Source organism: Polypterus senegalus, chromosome 18, assembly GCF_016835505.1.
Source record: "Polypterus senegalus isolate Bchr_013 chromosome 18, ASM1683550v1, whole genome shotgun sequence".
Classification (NCBI taxonomy): Eukaryota; Metazoa; Chordata; class Cladistia; order Polypteriformes; family Polypteridae; genus Polypterus; species Polypterus senegalus.
In genome coordinates this window covers 56580709-56603749 of record NC_053171.1, presented here as the reverse complement: position 1 = coordinate 56603749, position 23041 = coordinate 56580709, and the positions used below count along the sequence as shown (strand labels likewise).

Here is a 23041-nt window from a genome sequence, read left to right as displayed (position 1 = left end):
GCTTTACCCCAATTGATTCTTACAATTGAGCTGTCGTAGAATCTTAATTTCTGCCAGTTTTAAATTTCACATGGATGTCTTGATGTGCGAGAAGTTTCACAAGCCAGTTCTTTTATTTTTATAAAATATGCTTAGCTTTAGAACACACTTTCATGTGTCAAACTAATATATATCATGATTGTGAAGGAATACCTTTGCCTTGAAAAATACAGAAATCTGTCCTTTAACTAGCACAATAATTTAAGTAAGAAAACTGCAAAATATAGTAATTACTGATATATTAAACTAATTTTAAACAAAGTAATACACAAAGTTTTATTCAATTATTAGATTTCCATAATTACTATGTGTGCCTAATACAGGTATGTGGAACTTGCAGCATGAGCTATTTTTTACAGCATATCACTAAGATATTTTTAATTAAGAACACATTAAGAAAATTCAAAACCACTTTTTTGTGTGTGTGTGAGTTAGTATTGTTTCTTTAATCCATATTCAAGTTTCCATAGCACTGTTAGAAAAAAAACAAAAAAAAAACACTGGAGACGGCTCCCATCCTACACATTCAGTTAGTTTTAAATGAGGTTTCCAAATGAAAAGCTGTATGTTAATGAACGAGATACATTATTTCCAGTAATCAGACAGACATTAAGTGAGTATGTTATAGAAGAGGTAACAAACACCTCTGTTTCCCTTATATTCTACTTTATATGTATTGACTCTTAGAGGACGTGCTCAGAGGACACGTTAAATGAATGCTGGGAACGCGTGGCAGTTATGATGCTTATGCGTACACGTTCTTAGTGTGAAGTATAAACTGGCCCTTAAACTCCATTTTTCAGGTAGCATTGCATATAGAACACTGCCAAATGGTTTTAATTACTTTTGTATTTTCACAAAGAAAAAACAAAGATTTTTTTTATGCAGACTGCACAAGTGCTTAAAAATTAAGTCAGTAGTCACCTTGGTTTTCTCCTGAAATGCAAAGCAGTGACAGAATGTTGACAACTCAGTGATCTTTGTTACCATCTACTAGCACCCTTACAGTTTACCATTGCCTCTTGCCCAGTACAGCAGTCTATTTATGTAATTAGTGTGTATAAAATATGATTTTTCTTGGATAATTAATATCTTGTTTCATCTAGGTGAAAGTGACTTTAAATTCAACTCTCTGCCGCCTTGTGCCTCTCTGATCAGGTTCAGGTGCAGGGCTATAACAAAAGGAGTAAATCGAGCAGTGTTTACTACATAATATAGCTCTAAGGTTTGTGTGTCCAGTCCCTCAGAGCAATCTGATTGGTCAGTTTGGCTTTGGTGACACAATGAAAAAGCAAGAGTGAGTGTTAGATGCACATGGATGAGTAAAAGTGTACAGTATGAGCTACGCTGAGAGAGTCACCTTCAAAGATTAAAAGTATAAAATGAGAAAAATCTATGAAACAAGAAAGCTGCCTCACAAATAATGAGAGTATGACATGGGCTTTACAGGAAAGCACTTGAGAGAGAGTGCCGGTGAAGAGGTGTTCACACGTATGCATGAATGTAGAGGAAAGGCATTGGATGAAAACAGAGGGCAAAAGAGAGTAAATACAGAGGAACCTTGGTTTTCGAACATAATTTGTTTCGGAAACGTGCTTGTAATCCAAAGCACTCGTATCAAAATGAATTTCCCCATAAGAAATAATGGAAACTCATATAATTTGTTTCACAACCCACAAATATTTATATAAAAATGATTAATACAAAATCTTCACTGTAACTAATGGAATCACTTCTATCTGTTGGCTCACTGGAATCTTTTCCTATTTTTTTCAAGTCTAACAAGGAAACCTATCCACTGACGGTTGCTTTTGCCTGAAGAGTCACTACACTTGGACACAAAATAAAAAAAAATTCTAGAAATGTAAGATTTCTAAACTCTTTTGGGATTCCCCCTAACGGGACAACATGCAAGCATCCCGAAGCAAGCAACCGCAGGCTCCCAGCACTATAGCAGTTTGCTGTAAAAGAGAATCAGAAAAGATCGCGGTGAAGCTATAAGCGGCTGCTGTCGATGGGTGATGCAAGGAACATTATAAATGCAGGAGCACAGTATTACTTAGCCACTATCGATGGGTGATGCAAGGAACATTATAAATGCAGGAGCACAGTATTACTTAGCCACTAATCTGGTCGCGACCCTGCCTGAATTGCTGTGTCTCTGTATAGGAGAGCGGTAGATCCCACTACAATAAATTACCATGCTGTTCCTGATTCACGCTGAATAAATCTGGTTTTGCTAAAGTACTGAGACTCAGCCTCATGTTTTAGGGTGCATGACAGGGACTCGCACATGGTCACAATGCCATAGTAAACAGTATAAGCTCATATGGATGTTGACTATATGAGTGAGGCACGTCGACTGAGAACAAGCATGGGAGATTACCCACAATCCCTACGTGACGCTCAGTGGACAAAACGTACACGTACTACTTGTATTGCAAGACCTCACTCGTTTATCAAGTTAAAGTTTATTAAAAATTTTGGCTCGTCTTTCAAAACACTCGCAAACCAAGTTACTCACAATCCAAGGTTTCACTGTATTTTTTTTTTATTTTTTTTTATACTTATTTACCTGTCTGTGACAGGGACTATAGCTACTGATATATATTTTTGCTTGGTAAGACTGAAAGCAGGCCCAGTATGAATTAGTCTTGGTCTGTGAATGTCCTAGCACCATATCCAGTATCGATTCCTGCCTTCTGCCAAATATTGCCAGAGTAGAAAAGGTATCCAACATCCTCAAACCGCCCAGACAAAACTACAGTACAAGGTGTTCATTCTACACTATGCCTTCTTAGGTTTCCAGTTCCATCCATTTCACGCTGAACAATAAAATAAGTTTTTCCTTTTTCCCCATCTCCTATGTAGTCTTATCCACCTCCTCCAGGCTTTGGCTGCTCTGACTCTTTTATGTTGGACCCATAAGTACTTCTGGTGCCACATCATTGCACAGTGAAAGCCCTTCGAAAAGGGTATAACTATCCCCTTTCAGGTCCCCATTAAGGTACCTAAGAACTCTTGCTGGTCCTGTAGGTAGCAATATGCATCTCCCACCAGTGGGATGGTGCCATTGTGTGCTGGCAAATGAGTACAACCCTGGGAAGCAAAGACCCTGTATCCTTCTGAGCCAGCCTCCTTTCTGGGATAAGCAGCCAGGACACCAGTCCATCCCTGTCCTTTGATTGTGGCCTCCCTTCCTGGTAAGGAGCCATCTTCCATCCTTGTTGGGATGCCTTTGGCACTCACACCGTTTTAACTTTAATTTACTGGGCAGTCAAGGATGCAAGGTTGCAATAGTACAGCATAATATAAGGTATTAATGAAGGTTTCAATCATTGTTCAGCATTTTTGTTTGCATCAGTATTTGTGAGAGTAGGTAGTGCATTTTCATTAATTGACAAAATGTACAGTAGCTTTTAAACTATTCATAACAGCTTTTATAATTTAAAGCTTTCTTGCACAAGCTGTAAAGGCCTAGTGTAATTTTAGTCTTTTTAACAGTGTATTTTCAGAATATTAAAACATGCTATTCAGTTATGGCAAACTAATACAAGCAGCAATAAAATGAAGTCATGTTCTGAAATTATATTCACAGTAATTGGCTTTATTGGTTTCCACAGACTAAATTGCATATGCATGTAAAGTACTATGCAAAAGTCGTAGGCCATTCAAGAAAATTATTTTTTATTGATTAATCTGGGCAGCAAGTGTTTATTACATTGCAAAAGCCTTGCATAACAACAGAATGAAATACAAATAAACCTTTATGCAACAAAAAAAACAAGAATTTGTTGTTTTCTGATGTTTTTTGAGATGGCAGGAACAACACTGGTTTAGTTCTTAAACCGATTCTCCAGGCAAAATAGCCATTTCATATTTGTAAATTTCCATCGATAATTGATTCATATTAGCATGATGATAATTATTCATGTCAAAGGTGCTAGTGGTGCAGTCTAACAAATAAACAAATCTATTGGATGGTGACCGCAAATTCTGAAATGTCCCAAGGAAGAGGTTTAAAATGGCCAAGTAAACACACTATGAAGTCATCCTAGTTCTGTTGTCAACAGTGCTATAGATAGCTAGCAATAGAACATCAGTTTGTATTTTGAAGAGGTGTGGTGCTCGAGCTGTCAAAGAAATTTGAAGAAACTTGTTGAAGTTGAAACCCTGGTGGAAGACCCATAAAGATTATTTTATTAAGGGCCAGAAGGAAATCTGATGAAGTGCTTGCTCAGTCATCTGACACCAAAGTGAACGAAAGTCTTAAACATAATGGTCTTCCAGCGCATGCTGCAGCTTAAAAAAAAAGTCTTGCAGAGAATCCTGTCTAATCTACTCTATCAAACTGTCCATCCTCATTGTGGTAGTTGTGATGCCCTTTGTATGAAAAAATGTGTTGCATTAAAATTTCACATTTTCTTTGTGAATTATGATGTTTAAGTGCAGCAAAAAAAATATTTGGCGTTCAGGGATGCATTAACCCCCAGGTATGTGGCAATTTAAGGGTTAAAGCCCTTAAACGTCTTGCACCTTCTAAGGCTTCTGGCAATGAAAACACCCTTGCAAGAATTACAGTACATATAAGCGGTAACATCGGTATTTTATATTCTAGCACTGCGGGAGACATAGCAGTACAGTATACGGGTTTACCTTTACATTCTTTAATTTTAGATAATGTATTAAGCTGAGGTTGAAATAAAATGAAAGTGTTTTGGGGGCATATTTAGAGTTTAAACTATAAAAATAGCCATTTTTTTTTAACCACATCCAAAATCTGCGGTTTTTCACAATTCGTGAGTGCGCTGGGACTGTAACCCCTGCAAATTTTGGGGGTGTACTGTATTCATTTTTACTATGGTGGTTTGTGGATGAGTATTCTCTTTGATAGACTTGTCCAGAATTTATTCCTGCCTTAAACTTAATCCACTTAACTCCTGTGACATTGACCTAGATTAACTAGATATTGTATGTATTGATGTGTGCTTTAGAGTTAGAATTCAATAAATGTTATGAAAACGGGTGCTAAATAAGAGAATTGTTTTATATATGCCTCCCTGAATGAAAAAGTTACAGAGACAAAAGCTGGTTTTAGAAACTTGAATTAATACTTTTTTGAATTTACTAAAACACTGATGTTCTCTGCCTTGCACTATAGAAACATATTAAAGTATAGCTGTTCATTAAACTGTAATTGGTAATTTTAGAGTGTAATGTTTTTGGAATAGCATTATTTGTCTTTTCTTTTGCAGGATTTACTCAAAGATGCGTGATCATCCAAAGGGATCAGCAAGGATTTGGTTTCACTGTGTGTGGAGATCGGAGAGTTCTTGTTCAGCATGTAAGGCCTGGTGTGTAAAATTTTCATCAGTGATCAATTTTGACTGAATTGTTTTTTCCTTTGTAGAACTTATTGGGAGATACCATTGATTTAACAGCCAAACACCATCTTAATTTACACACTTCCTTAGTGCACTTTTGGCTAAAACTCATCGGCCACATCAGTGTTAACACTACACATTTTTATAATCACTGAAATTACCTCCACCACAAAAATTGTGCTCACTCCTTTCTAACATTTTTGACTCTGTCTCTACAGAGGAAGGCTGAGCCACAGTATTAAATGGTTTCTCAAAGTGGTTGTTCCATTTCTCAAACCTAAGTCTTGCTGAATATCCTTCATGACCTCTGCTGAATCATGAAATGCTTTTTCAAACACTCTTGATGTTCTTCAACAGAAGGAAAAGGTTTTAAAAATAACTCACACAGAAGAACTTGCTTTATTATTATTATTATTATTATTATCTAGAGACGTACACAGAGAGTGATGATGTAATACATCAATGACCAGCAATGGGCAGATCTGTAGCCATGGAAAGATACAGAAAATGGCCGTACCTATGGGGGAATAAAAACAAAATGCAAAATGAGACTGCAGTAACATGAAGAAGCTTACTTTAGAAATATTAATTAAATAAAGAAATTGAATTCTGCAGGGTATAAAAAAACAAATCCTGATTCTTGAGGTTGTCCAAGATTTATTCTCTGAGGTCCTACTACTCCCACAAAAAGGACTTGGCAAGTTTTTCTGTAGCTGCCATCTTTTTGTCCCTTTAGTACCTCATTAAAACTCAGTCAGGCCCCAAATCAGATATATGGAATTATTACAAAATTGGTGCTTAACTTTTGGTCCAAGGAATCGCTGGTAGGGGAAACCCAAAAATTCCCAGAATCAGTCAATAGCACAGGAGTAGGGTTATCGACTATACTGCTATGTATTTCTGACATTTATTCTACAGTCAGTTCACTTTTATTTTTTTCCCTCAAACCAAAAAAAGCACATCCGGTCATTTCGAACATCAAGACAATGGTGATTGCTATTTTAACATTAAGGGTCTTTTTAATGAAGAGTTTCCCTGTTAACAAAGCATCAGGTAAAAACATTGGGAGCAGTGGCGAAAACAAAACTGCATTTTGCACCTTGGCAGTGCACCTGCTTTCACCACATTGTCGGCCAAAGAGTTTTCAAATTTAAACAACGTGGTGGTTGCTTCACACTCGCCTTATATTCTCCAGATCTCATGGCCTGTGTTGTGTTTTTTTTGTTCTTGAAGCTAAATTGACACCAAATAAAAGACAATTTGCTGCCATGTTAGAAATCTTATGAAAAACAAATCACAGTAACAAGAATTGAAAGAAGAGCTGGGACCAAGTGTATTATATATCAAGGGAAGCATATTGACAGTGACTAAATTGCTGTAAGTTGTATAATTGTTTTTAACAATTCTGGGAATTTTTGGGTATTTATGTATTTTTTTGTATTTATGAATAGTCTTGTGTTTGAAAATGGTGTTTGTTATGGACAATCAATGACTATCATGCAAATCCAATAACCATTTGCTTTGCCACTTCAGAGCAAGTAAGCCTTTTGTCCAGTGCACTAAATTCTCATTTTCAGCACCTCCTTCACCTTAGGTATTTTCCTAATTCCCCATTTGAGCATTAGCACCTCTAGGTAGGCAGTACTCTTGACTACCAAATGCATTGACTCTGCAAGCTGAATTCCTGTAAGCTTATGGATGCATAAATGAAAACAGCTTTCCTCTCTGCAATTTAAAGTGGCATTGAGGTTACATTCTTGAATACTACCACAAACTAATGAGAGAGATAGTAGTAACTCAACTGTGATACCTGGTTCCTGGGCAAATTGAAGCAAGTGCGACTGTATCTACTCAGTATTTCCAGATCTCCTGTACAAGCTTTATATACCAGGGTCTGTTGCCATTGCCTAGGTTTAACAGATCTAGATCCGGATCCATCTTATTTCACTTGATCCCCAACACTTTTGGAGATAATGCAACCTAAACTGGCTGTCTGAACCCTTATAAACCTGTCATGATAGCGCTGTTCTGTAAAGGGGTTTTTGTAATGCACATCCCCTTAGGCCAATTTGATATTGAAAATCCTTTTAGGAGCCCATTGTTCAAATAATCTTTAATTCACACTAACCCCTGTGCTGTGTCAAGGTCACTATCTGAAGACAGTAAAGCCCTAAAAGAGAGGGCAGAATATTGTGAGACTGATGGTACTATCAAGACACTCCCATTAAGGGTTGCCACAGTGGATCATCTTTTTCCATACTTTCCTGACCTCTGCATCTTGCTCAGTTACACCCATCACATGCATGTCATCTACACTAATTTTTAAAAATATATCTATCTCTCTGCTAGCGCTGCTGCCTCGCAGTTAGGAGACCCGGGTTCGCTTCCCCAGTCCTCCCTGCATGGAGTTTGCATGTTTTCCCCATGTCTGCATGGGTTTCCTCCCACAGTCCAAAGACATGCAGGTTAGGTGGATTGGAGATTCTAAATTGGCCCTAGTGTGTGCTTGGTGCGTGTGTGTGTCCTGCAGTGGGTTGGCACCCTGCCCGGAATTGGTTGCTGCTTTGTGCCCTGTGTTGGCTGGGATTGGCTCCAGCAGACCCCCGTGACCCTGTGTTCGGATTCAGTGGGTTGGAAAATGGATGGATGGATATCTATTATTAAAAAAAAATCCTGGAGAGAAACAGTAGGGCAACGAGACGTAATCTTCACGTTAAGATCACGGAAGACACTTAAAAGACCCGCGAGACTAAAGAGATTGGCCACGGAGCGTCTTGTGGGGACCTTAAACATGAGACTTTGTGCCAAGAGATTGACCCAGGACCATCTCGCGATGACGTAGAATATGAGATCGGAGGGGCGACCACGGGGGGCTGGGGTGGGCACTGCCCCCCCAGAGACAAGCCATGCCCACCCTGCGAAATGCTCTGTCTGTCCAATGAAAACTCTGGAGAAGAATAACATTTTATTTTCAAATTTCACTTTGCAGCACGTTTTGAACCTGTTGACCACATTCCTTAATTAAAACAGGGTATACGTTCCATTCTTCTTTTATTTTCTGGTTGGTAACACCAAAGGCTATGCATAGGTTGCTTATTAAAAAGCAGACATCTTCAACCTCTGTCCCTCCGCAAGCTGCTGACTCCATGGTTGAGCCCAGCACCGCCGCTACCAACACAGAGTGCAGCGCACCCACGTCAGGAACTGAAACTCCAAAAGATGTAGATAAGCCTACACAATCCTTCAGCTCTGCGCCCGTGTCTGGTACTCCAAACCTCTGCCTTCAACAAAATATACAATCCGGTCTGCCTGACTTAAATATGGATAACCCGTCCCAGCTCATTTTAATTAATTATCCCAAGCGCGCATTCGGAAAGACACTCGTATGTTTTAGTGCAAGCTGGTATCGGTCTCAACCATGGCTTGAACATTCTGTTCCGTGATGCCAGCTATTGCTTTGCCTGCCGCAAATTTAGTATTTCCAATTTGGACCGCGAGGACATATTCACCAAACACGGCTACACTAATTGGGGGTAAAAAAGCTCTAGAAAGAGATGGTGGTGGCTTCCACAAACACGCGTCTAGTATCCCGCACATCAGAGCCATGTCTGCATGGCAAGAGTATCGGCGCTGGGCAGAGACGGGTGAAAGCATAGTTCAACTTCTGGGTCCAACCCAGATAGAAAAGAATAGATATTATGTGAAAATCATTGGGGAGCCCATTCAGTTCCTTGCAGTCAATGAAGAGGCTCGGCATGGTCACAATCACGAAGGTGGGGAGGAGGGACTTTTCCTTAAATTCTTTGATTACACAATCAAAAAAGATGCCAAACTTGCAGAAATTGTAAAATACATCCCAGAAAATGCAAAATACACATCCAATGTAATTGAAAATGAAATAAATGAGGCACTTGCCAAAATGGTGGTAAAAGATATCAGGACCAAATATGAAAAAGCTGACTCTCTTTGTATTAAAAGTGATGGTACCAGGGATCAGTATAACATTGGGAATGTGTCTGTAGTGATTAGATTTGTCCAGATCTCCATCCCTGAAGAACACCTGATTGGCTTAATTGAACTGAATCAGCTTGATGCTGAATATATTTGCAACCAAATTCAGTCACATCTCTCTGAGCTAGGTTACAGCCCAGACAATTTAGTGTGTCAGTGTTTTGATGGTGCTTGTCATGTCTGGAGCAAGGGGTGGTGTCCAGGCTTTGTTAAAAAACAAAGTTGGTCAGTACATTCCATATGTGCACTGCTACAATCAACAGCTCCATTTAGCAGTGATGCATGCAATGGAATCAGAACCTCTCGCTAAGAAGTTCTTTGACTGGTCAAATTCATTGAACACATTTTGTCACAGACATTATGTTTCACACACATACAATGCACCCACACTGAAAAGACTTCTATAAATACAATGGACCAGTCATTATGATGTCACAAAGTCCATGTCTACGCTTGGGCATGATGACTCTTATAAACAAATTGCTCCTAATCAGACTTTTAAAAGGGCTATGATCAGAATTCTTGATAGAGCTATTGTGGAAATGGAGACAAGATTCTCTCAGAGAAATGTTGAATTATCGAGGGCCACATCGCTTCTCCTGCCAAAATCAGAATTATTTCTTGATCATTCTCTCCTGAAACCTCTTCCAGCACTTGCAGGCACAGAGCAAAACCGCATGAGCTAGCAAAATGAAATGGCTGTGGCAAAAGCAATGTTGATCAATAAACTGCCAGCTGATGCTAATCTCTCTGAAGCATGCAAATGCATTCAGCAGTACAAAGAGGCCTTCCCTATGTTGCATTCGCTATATGTCACAGCACTCATCATTGGTGTGTCTTCAGCTGCCTGCGAAAGTTCTTTCTCTACTTTGAACCGCATTCTCACTCCACTCCACCGAACAATGCTGCATTCAAGGAAGAGAAATTTAGTCATTCTGGCACATGAGAGAAACATCACAGAACATCTAGACATGAATAAATTTATTTCAGAATTAGCCAAGAGTAACCGCAGACTGGTCCTGTAGATAATATCCAGGTTAAACACTAGAAACTGATATCCTATAGCCTTCCTAATGACTACAATGAGCCATGTTTCTGTTCTTGCTCTCATACAGTCCTGATCAAAAGTTTAAGACCACTTGAAAAATGGCAAAAAATCATATTTTGCATGGTTGGATCTTAAAAAGGTTCCAAGTAGAGCTTCAACATGCAACAAGAAGAAATGGGAGTACGACAAAACATTTTTTGAGCATGCAATTTAATGAAAACAACGAATTAAACTGAAACAGGCTGTTTTACAGCTGATCAAAAGTGTAGGACCACACCTCCAAAAAAACCTGTAAACCCCCCCAAAACAGAAATCAAACTTCCGAACATGAACTCAGTACTGAGTAGCTCCACTGTTATTGTTGATCACTTCAAAAATTTATTGTAGCATGCTAGATGCAAGCGTTTCCATGAGGTGAGTGGGAACATTTCTCCAAGTGGTGAAGACGGCCGCACGAAGGGCATCTACTGTCTGGAATTGTTGTCCATTTTTGTAAACTTCCCTTGCCATCCATCCCCAAAGGTTCTCAATTGGATTTAGATCAGGGGAACAAGCAGGATGGGCCAAAAGAGTGATGTTATTCTCCTGGAAGAAGTCCCTTGTCCTGCGGGCATTGTGTACTGTAGCATTGTCCTGTTGAAAAACCCAGTCATTACCACACAGACGAGGGCCCTCAGTCATGAGGAATGCTCTCTGCAACATCTGGACATAGCCAGCAGCCGTTTGACGCCCCTGCACTTCCTGAAGCTCCATTGTTCCACTGAAGGAAAAAGCACCCCAGACCATTATGACGCCCCCTCCTCTGTGGCACGTAGAAAACATCTCAGGTGGGATCTGCTAGTCATGCCAGTAACGTTGGAAACCATCAGGACCATCAAGGTTAAATTTTTTCTCATCAGAGAATAAATCTTTCTTCAACCTTTGAATGTCCCATGTTTGGTGCTCTGTTGCAAAGTCCAAACGAGCAGTTCTGTGGCGTTCAAGGAGACGAGGTCTTTGAAGACTTTTTTTGTTTTTGAAGCCCTTCAGTCTCGGATGCCGTCTGATGGTTATGGGGCTGCAGTCCGCACCAGTAACGGCCTTAATTTGGGTCGAGGATCGTCCAGTGTCTTGACGGACAGCCAATTGGATCCTCCGGCTCAGTGCTGGTGAATTTTTTTTGGCTCTTCCACTTGACTTTTTTGTTCCATAACCCTCCGGATCATTTAAGAAATTCCAAATGACTGTCTTACTGCGTCCCACCTCAGCAGCAATGGCGCGCTGTGAGAGACCCTGCTTATGCAGTTTAACAACCCGACCACGTTCAAAAAGGGAGAGTTTTTTTGCCTTTGCCATCAGAACGTGTGACTACCTGACAGAAAATGACAATGAATCCACATCTTTGCACAGATTTGGCCTTTTAAAGGCATGTGGTCCTAAAATCTTGATCAGCTGTAAAACAGCCTGTTTCAATTTAATCGTTATTTTCAATTAATTGAATGCTCAAAAAATGTTTTGTCTCACTCCCATTTCTTCTTGTTGCATGTTGAAGCTCTACTTGGAACCTTGTTAAGATCCAACCATGCAAAATATGATTTTTTGCTATTTTTCAAGTGGTCTTAAACTTTTGATCAGGACTGTATTTTGTATACATTTGACTTTATTGATATTTACCTTGTAGATGTAGTTCTATATTTGTTCACAAAAAATAATACAAGTTCTATTGTCTCTGTTAATTTTATTGAACAATAGGTTATGATTTATGCCACACATTTTGCTTTTATATGTTATATAAAACTATGTTGTTGTTGTTATTATTATTTGACCCCCCTACAAAAATGGGGATGGATGGATGGATATTTTTTGCCCCCCCAGACAAGCCAAATGCCCACCCACACATGATGTTCTAGTCACACCTCTGCATGAGATTCTTGCAAGACCCTACTTACAACCAAATAAGAGCAAGGACAGCAAAATAGCTCAGTCATGTTTTTGCTTTGAGCACACACCGATCGAGGGTTCTCAGCGCATATAAAGTGTATAAGGACAATACGTTATAAATGAAACGTAGACGACTAAGCAAAGAGGGAAGCAGTGCAGAGAAAAAAGACTCAAAAACGTTGGAGAGACAAAAAAGAAAAAGAATAATCTAGGTGCAAATTCAGAAAATAAAGAAAGTAAGTATCAGTCCGGAACAAGTGGAATTGGGGTAAAAAAAAAAAGCATGTCCAATCCGGACGTTGGTGCTATACACATGCAGAACAGGTTAGAGATTATGAAAGCAGTGGAATTTGAAAGGCTGAAAGAACAAACGTTGGCACGGTACACATGTGTAGAAAGTTAAAGAATATGAAAGTAGGAAAATTAGAAAGTATAAAAAAAGAAAGTAAAGATCGCGGTAGTGCAAACAAACGAAAATTATTACTCAAAAAAGGGAAAATAGTCCCCACGGACCAGGTGTCCTTGAAACAAAAGCAGGATAAAGTGTGGTCAGAAATAAGACAGAGTAGAAAACAAAGTAAAACGTCATAAAGAGATTAAAAATCAAGGGGGCTAAACATGTAGAGCAGGTTAGAGATAATTAAAACTGGAATTCATAAGATTCAAACAAAACGTAGGCGTGAAACACATGCAGAGCAAGATACAGAATATGAAAGCAGCACACAACAATAGTGTCAAAAAAAGAAAGTAAACATCGCATTAGCGCAAAAAAAGAGAAATTATTACTTGGAGAAATAACAAAGGCGAATAGAGATCGAATATATGGACATAGGTGATATGTCAGAAGTATGTAAATATTGTATGAAGTTTAAGTCAAGAGAATTTAATACATGGAGTTTACCTCACATGCATTTATTGGTTACTTTGCAAAAAAAATAACTGCTGATGATGTAGATCGTTTTGTCTGTGCTGAAATTCCAAACAGAGAAAGCTATCCTGAATTATGGTACAAGGTCATTAAACACATCTCACTGACATCATTTAAAAGATTCAGCACATTGGGACTTGAAATATTCCAAGTATTGTTTTTACAGAATTTCTGAAATAAAAGTGAAACTAATGAAATAGCAACAGTTCAAAGAAAAAAAAAAATCTTAAAAGTGTGTATCTGGAAAACCAAACACGGGGGTTGGCGAGCAAGGGGCGAAGCCCCCAAGTTTATTTATAAAATGTTTTTACACAATAATTTTTAGTTTTAAGCATTTTTTTATTTTGTTTGAGAAATATGTTTTTTTTTTTAATTATTTTTAGACATGTATTATTGGCTTTGCACTATTTTACATTGTATTTTTGTGTGTCTATACTTGTTTAATATTTTATCAGGTGGAGCAGCAATGAAAGCTGGTGTCCATGAAGGTGACAGAATAATTAAGGTAATTGTTCTGTGCATCTATTACTTTGAGAAAGATACTGTAATTATAATATTTATAGAGTCATTCAATAATTTTCCAGTCTTTTCATTTTTAATAGACTCTTGTATGTAATATTAAATTTGAATTGGCCTTTTAATGAGTTTTTCATACATATCAGGAATTTGCATAATTTATTTCTATTCATCCATCCATTAGTTTTTCAAACCTGTTTTATTCTGAGCAGGGTCACAGGGAAGCTGAAACTCATCCCAGCAAACATAGGTGCACACACACACACACACACACACACCAGGGCCAATTTAGCATTGTTACTCTACCTAAACTGCATGACTTTGGACTGAGAGAGGAAATCTGGAACTCCTGGTGGACACCCACACAGAGATTGTGAGAACATGCAAATGCAATGCTTGGAGGACATTCTAGAATTTTCAAAGACTATTAAAACCATTTTAGTTTTTGAATTCTTTCAATTTTTGCATGAATGCAGATTATACTTGCCCATCTTGTTCAAATCTATATTTTTACTGCAGTCACATATATCAAAGTATACATTTTAAAGAAGAATTCAGGTGTTTTGTGAGAAGACATCTTACAGTCAAGCATAAACATGAACACGTTTAGTGTGAATGCGCTTAGTTTTACTGCTTTAACAACTTTACATTTTTTTAAATATTTAAACTTTGAAAAATAGTTTGGAGTTATTTTTATTTATTCTGTTCATAGTTTCTGATTTGTTAGAAAAAGTGGGAGAGTAGCCATTTTTTAAGTAGAGAGTAGGAATTCCTGTCTGATTTACACCGATAATAAGCTTTCTTACTATCTCAAGGACAACTTATTAACAGAGACAGGGAGCTGATATTATGTGGGTTATAGATCCCCCAAAATAGTAACAGCATCAACAGGCTTATTCCTTTGTTACTCTTATGGGCCCCACAGAGTACTGTGCCTTATTACTGCTCTCTTTTGAACATCATTAACATTCAGTTTTTAATTTTTTTTTTTTTGACAATATCCCATAGAATAAGCTGTAGCTCTTATCTTCCCACATCCTTGGTGAAAGAAAATTTCAAAGCATTCATCCCAGCACTACATCTTGTAGGCCTAAGTCCATGTATGTGTACAGCAAGAGTGCTGTTCAAGTTCTTGGCTTCAAACTGAATCCATTTAAACTGGTCATGCCTATTTTGCATCTCATGTTGCTGGGACTCTGGCTAGGTGAACATTATAAGAACAGATTAAAAAAAAAGGTTAAAACAGAAATAAATAAGAAATAAGTAGCTGCTTTTGCCGTTCTCTGCTTGTGAACCAACCATTTATTTTGTTAGCCTGATTTCTGATGAGACTGAAGTTACTGACTTTTTTTACGACTGCTTATTCATCCAGGTCTGTGGTAACATGACAATACAATATTTTGAAAGATGTGCACTCATATTTATCATTAAACCTGATCAGTTACTTTCAAGATAAAATTCAACATTTTAATTTTACTTGCTTGTTGGCCTGCCAAATGAGGAAATAAAGGCAAACATGAAACAGGATGAGACAAACTACAATGTTTAACAGACCCTATAAATGGTTGGGGCTTCTTTTATTTTAACTAGCCTTTAATAAAAATGTTCTTATGTTTACATTTTATTAGGAATAAAGGTGTCTTAAAATTGATTGAATAGATTGCCTTTTATCACCAGTTAAAAGGAACCAGAAGAACATTGGTATTATAGAAGAGAAGGACTTCAGATGGACAAGAATGAAATAAATGAATAATGAAATTCATGCTATAAAACACATTTATGTGTTGGTTCCCCCACATGTAGAGGTTGTTAACCTCTGGGCAACCACATGGTCTAATTAGGAGGTACTGAGTGATTTGAAATTAGAGAGAAAAAGAAAGTGCTGCTTCAATTAAAAATACACATGTCAAAGAAATTTCAGGGGCCAAATAACCCTTCTCTTGGAGTGCTAATGAAAGTATACACAAATAAACCTTTTAAAAATCAGTTTTCAGGCTGGTTTTTGTTTTACATTTTGCGTGTGTAATATAAAAATCATAATTGAGTTAATCCAAGTAACTGTAGGTCAGTAAGCTTAACATATATTACAGGTAAATTAATTTTAGTTGTGAAAGACAAATATCAAACAATTCATGCAAATAGATCTTTCAGTGTCCAATCAGCGTGATTTTAGGTTGGGAGTTTACATTTCAGTAACATACAGGAATTCTACTAGGAAGCAACAAAACGATTGAAACAGATGCGCATATTCTGTCATTTACTGTATGTTGGCTTTCAGAAAGGTTTTGATAGGGTCCCTCACAACAGGCTAAAGATGAAATTAGAATAAAAGTTGTAGTTGTTTGCAAAATAGGGTAAAACACTACCAAGTGTTAGGGTACAAGAAAAGAACATTTGGGTTCTTTTTAATCTCCATGGTTGTGGCACATAACACATTTAATAGCTGGTTATGTTTTGCACTCAGTGTTTGGCAGAGTGTCCATGTATTTCTGTCCTGACAGTTATGACAAGTTGGACACCTTTTGATAAAGAAAAACCTTCAGGGCAGCTATCTTAACCAGTACCAGAACATACAGGTTCCATATTCAAATGATTGTTACTATCTTGATCTTTGTCATTACCATCAAAATATTCATCTTGCAATAAATCTAGTTGTTTCAAAACATCAGCAGCTTTTTAACTTTTTTTGTGACGACATAACTATTTCCCCTAAGCTGTTGCCACCGAAAAAAATGTCTGTGGCTGTCCGCTAGATGGCTGGCTGTATCAATAGTGGCTATACTGTATACTGAGATACAAGTTCTTTCATTATGTCTAGTTTTGACAGACTCAAATGAGATATTGTATGACTTAACTCGTACCTCACGTTCAAAGTGTTAAGGATGCTAATATCATTTTAGGTTATATGCCACGATTTTGGCAATAACATAATCCTTGTTGCTCAATGATCAAATGTACGAGTACCTACCGTTGTACTCTTGCCCTTCCCTAAGCCTTAATTCTCCTAGAACTGCAAAAAATTTTTGAAATAATTCACCTTACATGCCAACTGGATGGAGATCTCCCGAAGATTCATCCAGCTCAGTGGAAAAAGCTTTGTGCCAAGTTGCTTATTGTATGTAAAATCTATAAAGAGCTGTGAGGTCTTCTTGAATCGGCATACCTAAGAGAGGTAGGTAGATAGATACTTTATTTATCCCAAGGGGAAATTCACAGGTAAAGAAATACATAAAATATCAAAGATTTGGGGTAACGTGTGTAAAGTTGAAAGCTATGAAAATAAAGTCAGTGGATCACCTGCTAACTGCAGTTTCTTCCAGATTCACTAAATTAGAGGACCACAGTTGTAGAAAGAATATCCTAGTAATTGGTCTATGTTGAAGGTAATAATACATTCCTGTTTTTTGGAAAAACTGTGGCCAGCTATTTTTCCACTCTTGGAATACTATAAAACCAAGGTCCTGATGCTCTGTAGTCATAAAAGATCCTTGGTCATCCTTCGTAAAGAGCAGAGTGTATCCTCATGTCCAGGCTAACTTGCCCACCATGGCCTAGTCATTCTGGCCCACTAATCATGCCCCGTTTCCAATTGTCTTTCTCTCTCTCACCTCTTAACCACGTAATAGCTAATGTGTGTTAAGCATACTGGCTCAAAAATGGCTGTCGTCACATCATTCAGGTGGGTACTACACATCAATGGTGGTTGAAGTGACTCCCCATTCACTGAAGCACTGTGAGTAATGAGAAAAGCACTTTAGAAATGTAAATAATAATAATATAATTGGTCTTAAAATCAATGTTTAATTTACTAGAGTTTCTTAAATCCTATCGTAACTAAAATAACACATTAAATACTTCTTCTATGTATTACCTGACCTGGGGCCTCCTGTATAATGCCGTGCGTAGAACTCGCACTATAACATGGCGTAAGCACAAAAGCCGAAATGTTTTTACGCACAGAAAAATCCAGATGCAGGAATCTGTGCGTACTCCAACTTCCACGTTCTTCCGTTACATAAATCCCGATCAGCGTGAAAACTAACGCGTGCACGCCGCATTATGTAACGCCCCAAATCCTCCCAGAATTACGCCTCTTTGAATATGCAAATCAATATAAATCGCCCTTAAGCGCAGCCTTCTGTGAAAAGACAATGGGGAAAAACACGGGGAAAATATAAGAATTTCAGCGAATACCAAGTGGAGGCAAAGGAAAAACATACTATTTGTTTAAATAAACCGTGGTATAATCAACAAAATGAAGTTGATCGAGTGACATAGCGTGTTGGAGAAACTTGAAAGCTCACATTCACAAAATCGCACAGTGCCGGAAATAAAAAAGAAGTCACATATCAAAGTTGCCGTGAAAAGAAGAGTTGTAAGCCCACTGTCTGAGTGTCATGAAAGTTTATTAGGGTACAGAGAAAAAAGGCACACGGTGGGGAAAAAGCACGAAATGTCAACTTCAATCTCGACATTTCCACTTTAATCACGTAGTTTATTTTGTTATTAAAGTAGAACATTATTAACTTCATCTTAAAATCGTTTAACCAGTTTCTCAAATCACATCGTAATTAAAGTAGCACGTTAAATGCTTTGTTTTGTATTTGATCTTCTACTCGTATGTGATCTATGTGTGTGAATCACTACTTGCTTTTTAAACTGGCTCTCTTCCTCCAACTGGACACAGAGTCCATTACATTTGTGATAGTACAGCTCTGTGAATAACTAAAATACTGAGATGTATACGTGATGTCATTTTCATGATGATATGAGCTAAAGCACATTATTAAACATGTGTTTCATGAGCCTCGTGCTCATGACAAGCATTTATCTTTTGTCGAAATTTGTCGCTGCGTTTTTAGCTGTGTTGTTATTTTCTCTTTCTGTATTATATTCAATATATATATGTGGCGCCCAAGAGTCCTTGCTTTTCTTTCCCAAGTAACCGATCGCCATACAATCAGCTCTGTAATAGACGTTAAGCCATCTGTAAGCTTAGCGCCGATTCTTCAAAACGTTTAAAGAACATTGAAATATCTTCGTAGTACATGTTTAATTATTATATCCTTCACGACACTCCCAGTGAAGAATATAGATTATTTAAATGAAGTTAAAGTTTTATGTGTATAATTTAACAAACATATTTTGCTGCATTTCACTTTAAAAATGATATCGTCATCATATGTAAATACGCGCTTTATAAAGTGGCCCAGGTTGTGAGATATTAGATAGATAGATAGATAGATAGATACTTTATTAATCCCAAGGGGAAATTCACATAATCCAGCAGCAGTATACTGATACAAAGAAACAATATTAAATTAAATAGTAATAAAAATGAAAAGAATTAAAATAAAATTAATGTTCGCATTTACTCCCCCGGGTGTATTAATCCAATATAACACAAGTAAACACAAAATGCAGTTTTTAAATGATGGTTTTTATTATTTAGGGAGAAAAAAAATCCAAACCTACATGGCCCTGTGTGAAAAAGTAATTGCCCCCTGAACCTAATAACTGGTTGGGCCACCCTTAGCAGCAATAACTGCAATCAAGCGTTTGCGATAACTTGCAATGAGTCTTTACAGCTCTGGAGGAATTTTGGCCCACTCATCTTTGCAGAATTGTTGTAATTCAGCTTTATTTGAGGGTTTTCTAGCATGAACCGCCTTTTTAAGGTCATGCCATAGCATCTCAATTAGATTCAGGTCAGGACTTTGACTAGACCACTCCAAAGTCTTCATTTTGTTTTTCTTCAGCCATTCAGAGGTGGATTTGCTGGTGTGTTTTGGGTCATTGTCCTGTTGCAGCACCCAAGATCGCTTCAGCTTGAGTTGTCGAACAGATGGCCGGACATTCTCCTTCAGGATTTTTTGGTAGACTGTAGAATTCATGGTTCCATCTATCACAGAAAGCCTTCCAGGTCCTGAAGCAGCAAAACAACCCCAGACCATCACACTACCACCACCATATTTTACTGTTGGTATGATGTTCTTTTTCTGAAATGCTGTGTTCCTTTTACGCCAGATGTAACGGGACATTTGCCTTCCAAAAAGTTAAACTTTTGTCACATCAGTCCACAAGGTATTTTCCCAAAAGTCTTGGCAATCATTGAGATGTTTCTTAGCAAAATTGAGACGAGCCCTAATGTTCTTTTTGCTTAACAGTGGTTTGCGTCTTGGAAATCTGCCATGCAGGCCATTTTTGCCCAGTCTCTTTCTTATGGTGGAGTCGAGAACACTGACCTTAATTGAGGCAAGTGAGGCCTGCAGTTCTTTAGACGTTGTCCAGGGTCTTTGTGACCTCTCGGATGAGTCGTCTCTGCGCTCTTGGGGTAATTTTGGTCGGCCGGCCGCTCCTGGGAAGGTTCACCACTGTTCCATGTTTTTGCCATTTGTGGATAATGGCTCTCACTGTGGTTCGCTGGAGTCCCAAAGCTTTAGAAATGGCTTTATAACCTTTACCAGACTGATGGATCTCAATTACTTCTGTTCTCATTTGTTCCTGAATTTCTTTGGATCTTGGCATGATCTTGATGTCTAGCTTTTGAGGTGCTTTTGGTCTACTTCTCTGTGTCAGGCAGCTCCTATTTAAGTGATTTCTTGATTGAAACAAGTGTGGTAGTAATCAGGCCTGGGGGTGGCTACGGAAATTGAACTCAGGTGTGATACACCACAGTTAGGTTATTTTTAACAAGGGGCAATTACTTTTTCACACAGGGCCATGTAGGTTTGGATTTTTTCTCCCTAAATAATAAAACCATCATTTAAAAACTGCATTTTGTGTTTACTTGTGTTATATTTGACTAATGGTTAAATGTGTTTGATGATCAGAAACATTTTGTGTGACAAACATGCAAAAGAATAAGAAATCAGGAAGGGGTAAATAGTTTTTCACACCACTGTGTGTGTGTGTGTATATATATATATATATATATATATATATATATATATATATATATATATTTATTTATATATATATATATATATATATTTATTTATATATATATATATATATATATATATTTATATATATATATAGTGACTGCTGTTGCGGGGGCTGTGGCTGCCCTTCAGAAACACCCTTTTAAACAATTTTTCAATGGGAATAAAAACACACTTTTACAGCTCCTCTTTACGGGATCAGCTGCAGGCTTGCTGACTTGCCGTGTGATGTGCTCCTTGCATGGGCCTTCAAACATATAAAAGACTGATCCGCGGCCATCCTGAGATCTCTCTCTCCTGTCTTTCTTCCCCAGACTCCCTCTGCCTCTGAACCGCTGTATCCCCTTGATGAAGAACTCTTTGTGTTCTGTTGAGAAATGAGTTTGGGCCGATGTATCAAGTTTGACAGCTGTTCCTTGTGAGGCCGGATAGCCTCTGAAAGAGACTCGTGTTTGTATCTGGTAGAACAGTAACAAAGTTTCTACTGTTTGGAAAACCTTCTGTACTTTCCTGTGCAACTTTGTGGCCCAAGCTTGACAATATATTATGACAGGTGGCCTCGGCCATTACCCAGCCAGGACGACACCTGGATGGAAAGACCAGGGGAGAGAGCACCTGCGGGGTACTACCTCTCCAGGAACACTAGAGGACAGCCCTATTGGGCGGCTGTGGCACCACAGATTCCTGCAGGGCATGCCGGGACCTAGAGTTTGATACGTCCCTGTTGGGTTCCATGGGGGCCGCCAGGGAGAGCTGCAGAGGCATTCAATGGATTTCTACAACACCTGGGAGTGATTCCAGCTAATCCTGATGAACAACCTGGAGCACTCATAAGATGCTGAATAAAAGGAGCCACCACACTCCATTTGTGGAGCCAGAGTCAGGAGGAGGTAGATGAAGCTTGCCTGGAAGATGAGTGGAGGCGGCAGAGAAAGAGAGAAGGAAGAAGAGGACTAAGCATTGTGTGCTTTGTACTTCATATACTGTATTGAAATGGGAAGCAAAGGAAAAGCACTCCCCTGAAAAATAAATATGTGTTGCTTTAGATTTGTGCCTCTGTACTTGTCTGTGTCCGGGTTGAGGAGCTGTACGCCCCTGGTATTCCACAATAGACATGTATATACAATAGTGTGTATGTATATGACTAAAGTAAAGTCTGCTTGCAGTTTGTTACCTGAAGTTTGATTTTCCTAATTGTAGGCCTTTATGAGTAGTAGTTGACCTGGCTATGTCCTGATATGTAAAACCATGGAGCTGAAAATATGTGGAGGGTTTTTTTTTTTTTTGACATCAATGTATACCTTTTACAAGAGAACTCCTAGAAGTGCAAAACCTGAGTAGTTAACCCTACTGCATGGTGTTTGAATGAGGCACTTGAGGAAAAAGTGCTGGCTGTATATAGTACACTCTATTACATCTACAAGTGCTCGTAAAGAAGCCATATGCTATAAGATTGCTCTTTTATATTACTGCAGTTTTAAGTCTTTAGGGTTTACTTGAGTCTATCTTCTGTATTAAAACCTGATATTACATCAAACATGAGCTGGATAATATTTTGGTAGGCCAGTCCAAGATGGGTCCGGTTACCTTTACCAACAAGTACTCTATTCTTCTGTCATCTTAATAATTAATAGTGAGCATTTCACTAATTTTGCAACAGTGTGCATGTGAAGATATAGCCTCGATCCTAGTGCATATGGGCCAAGTTGAAATTTAATTGTAACTATTCTATGTACAATTACATCTGGATCCATTGCTGGTTTATGCGATACCTGTGGGAGGATATTTGAATTCAATGACTAGATGAAGCATTGATGTAAAATGCAAGACTTCAGTAACTTCCTAGATTGTTTTTTCATTGCACTTCTATTTTGCACTGAAAACATGTTTCCATTAAGGGGCCAAATTAAGGGAGTGTCTTATTTGTTTGTTTATTGTTCTGTTTATATCTTTGCTTCCAAATCTCCCTTGTTTTATGGCAAGTTTTACTGAAATGTAATGAGCAGTGGCGGTTGCGTTTTTTTAAACATTGGATATTCTGCAAATATTTAATGCTGTTTGTGAAGTGCTTTTATTTTCATTACAGGTTAATGGATTACTGGTATCTTCAATGACTCATCAAGAGATGGTACGCGTTATTAAAGGTACGATCCATGATATGTTTCTTTTTTGTTACTCTTGCAGTTCTAGACATATGATATACATGTCTGGAGAAAACAATGAGTAAGTTTTCCTTGAAGTAGGATGAGAA

The 23041-nt window shown here is 38.1% G+C and overlaps 1 protein-coding gene across 6 annotated transcripts in view; it reads left to right on the top strand.

Moving 5' to 3' along the window:
- Positions 1 to 23041, top strand: part of arhgef11 (Rho guanine nucleotide exchange factor (GEF) 11) — a 209432-nt gene that overhangs the window by 29916 nt on the left and 156475 nt on the right. For 4 of the 6 annotated variants that reach the window (XM_039742341.1, XM_039742340.1, XM_039742338.1 and 1 more), the window contains 3 exons: positions 5295 to 5393; positions 13786 to 13835; positions 22877 to 22934. In XM_039742341.1, coding sequence (XP_039598275.1) covers positions 5295 to 5393; positions 13786 to 13835; positions 22877 to 22934 — 207 coding nt within the window. Of the gene's footprint in view, positions 1 to 5294; positions 5394 to 13785; positions 13836 to 22876; positions 22935 to 23041 lie in introns of those variants that run through there. The other 2 variants (XM_039742342.1, XM_039742343.1) reach the window with 2 other exon arrangements.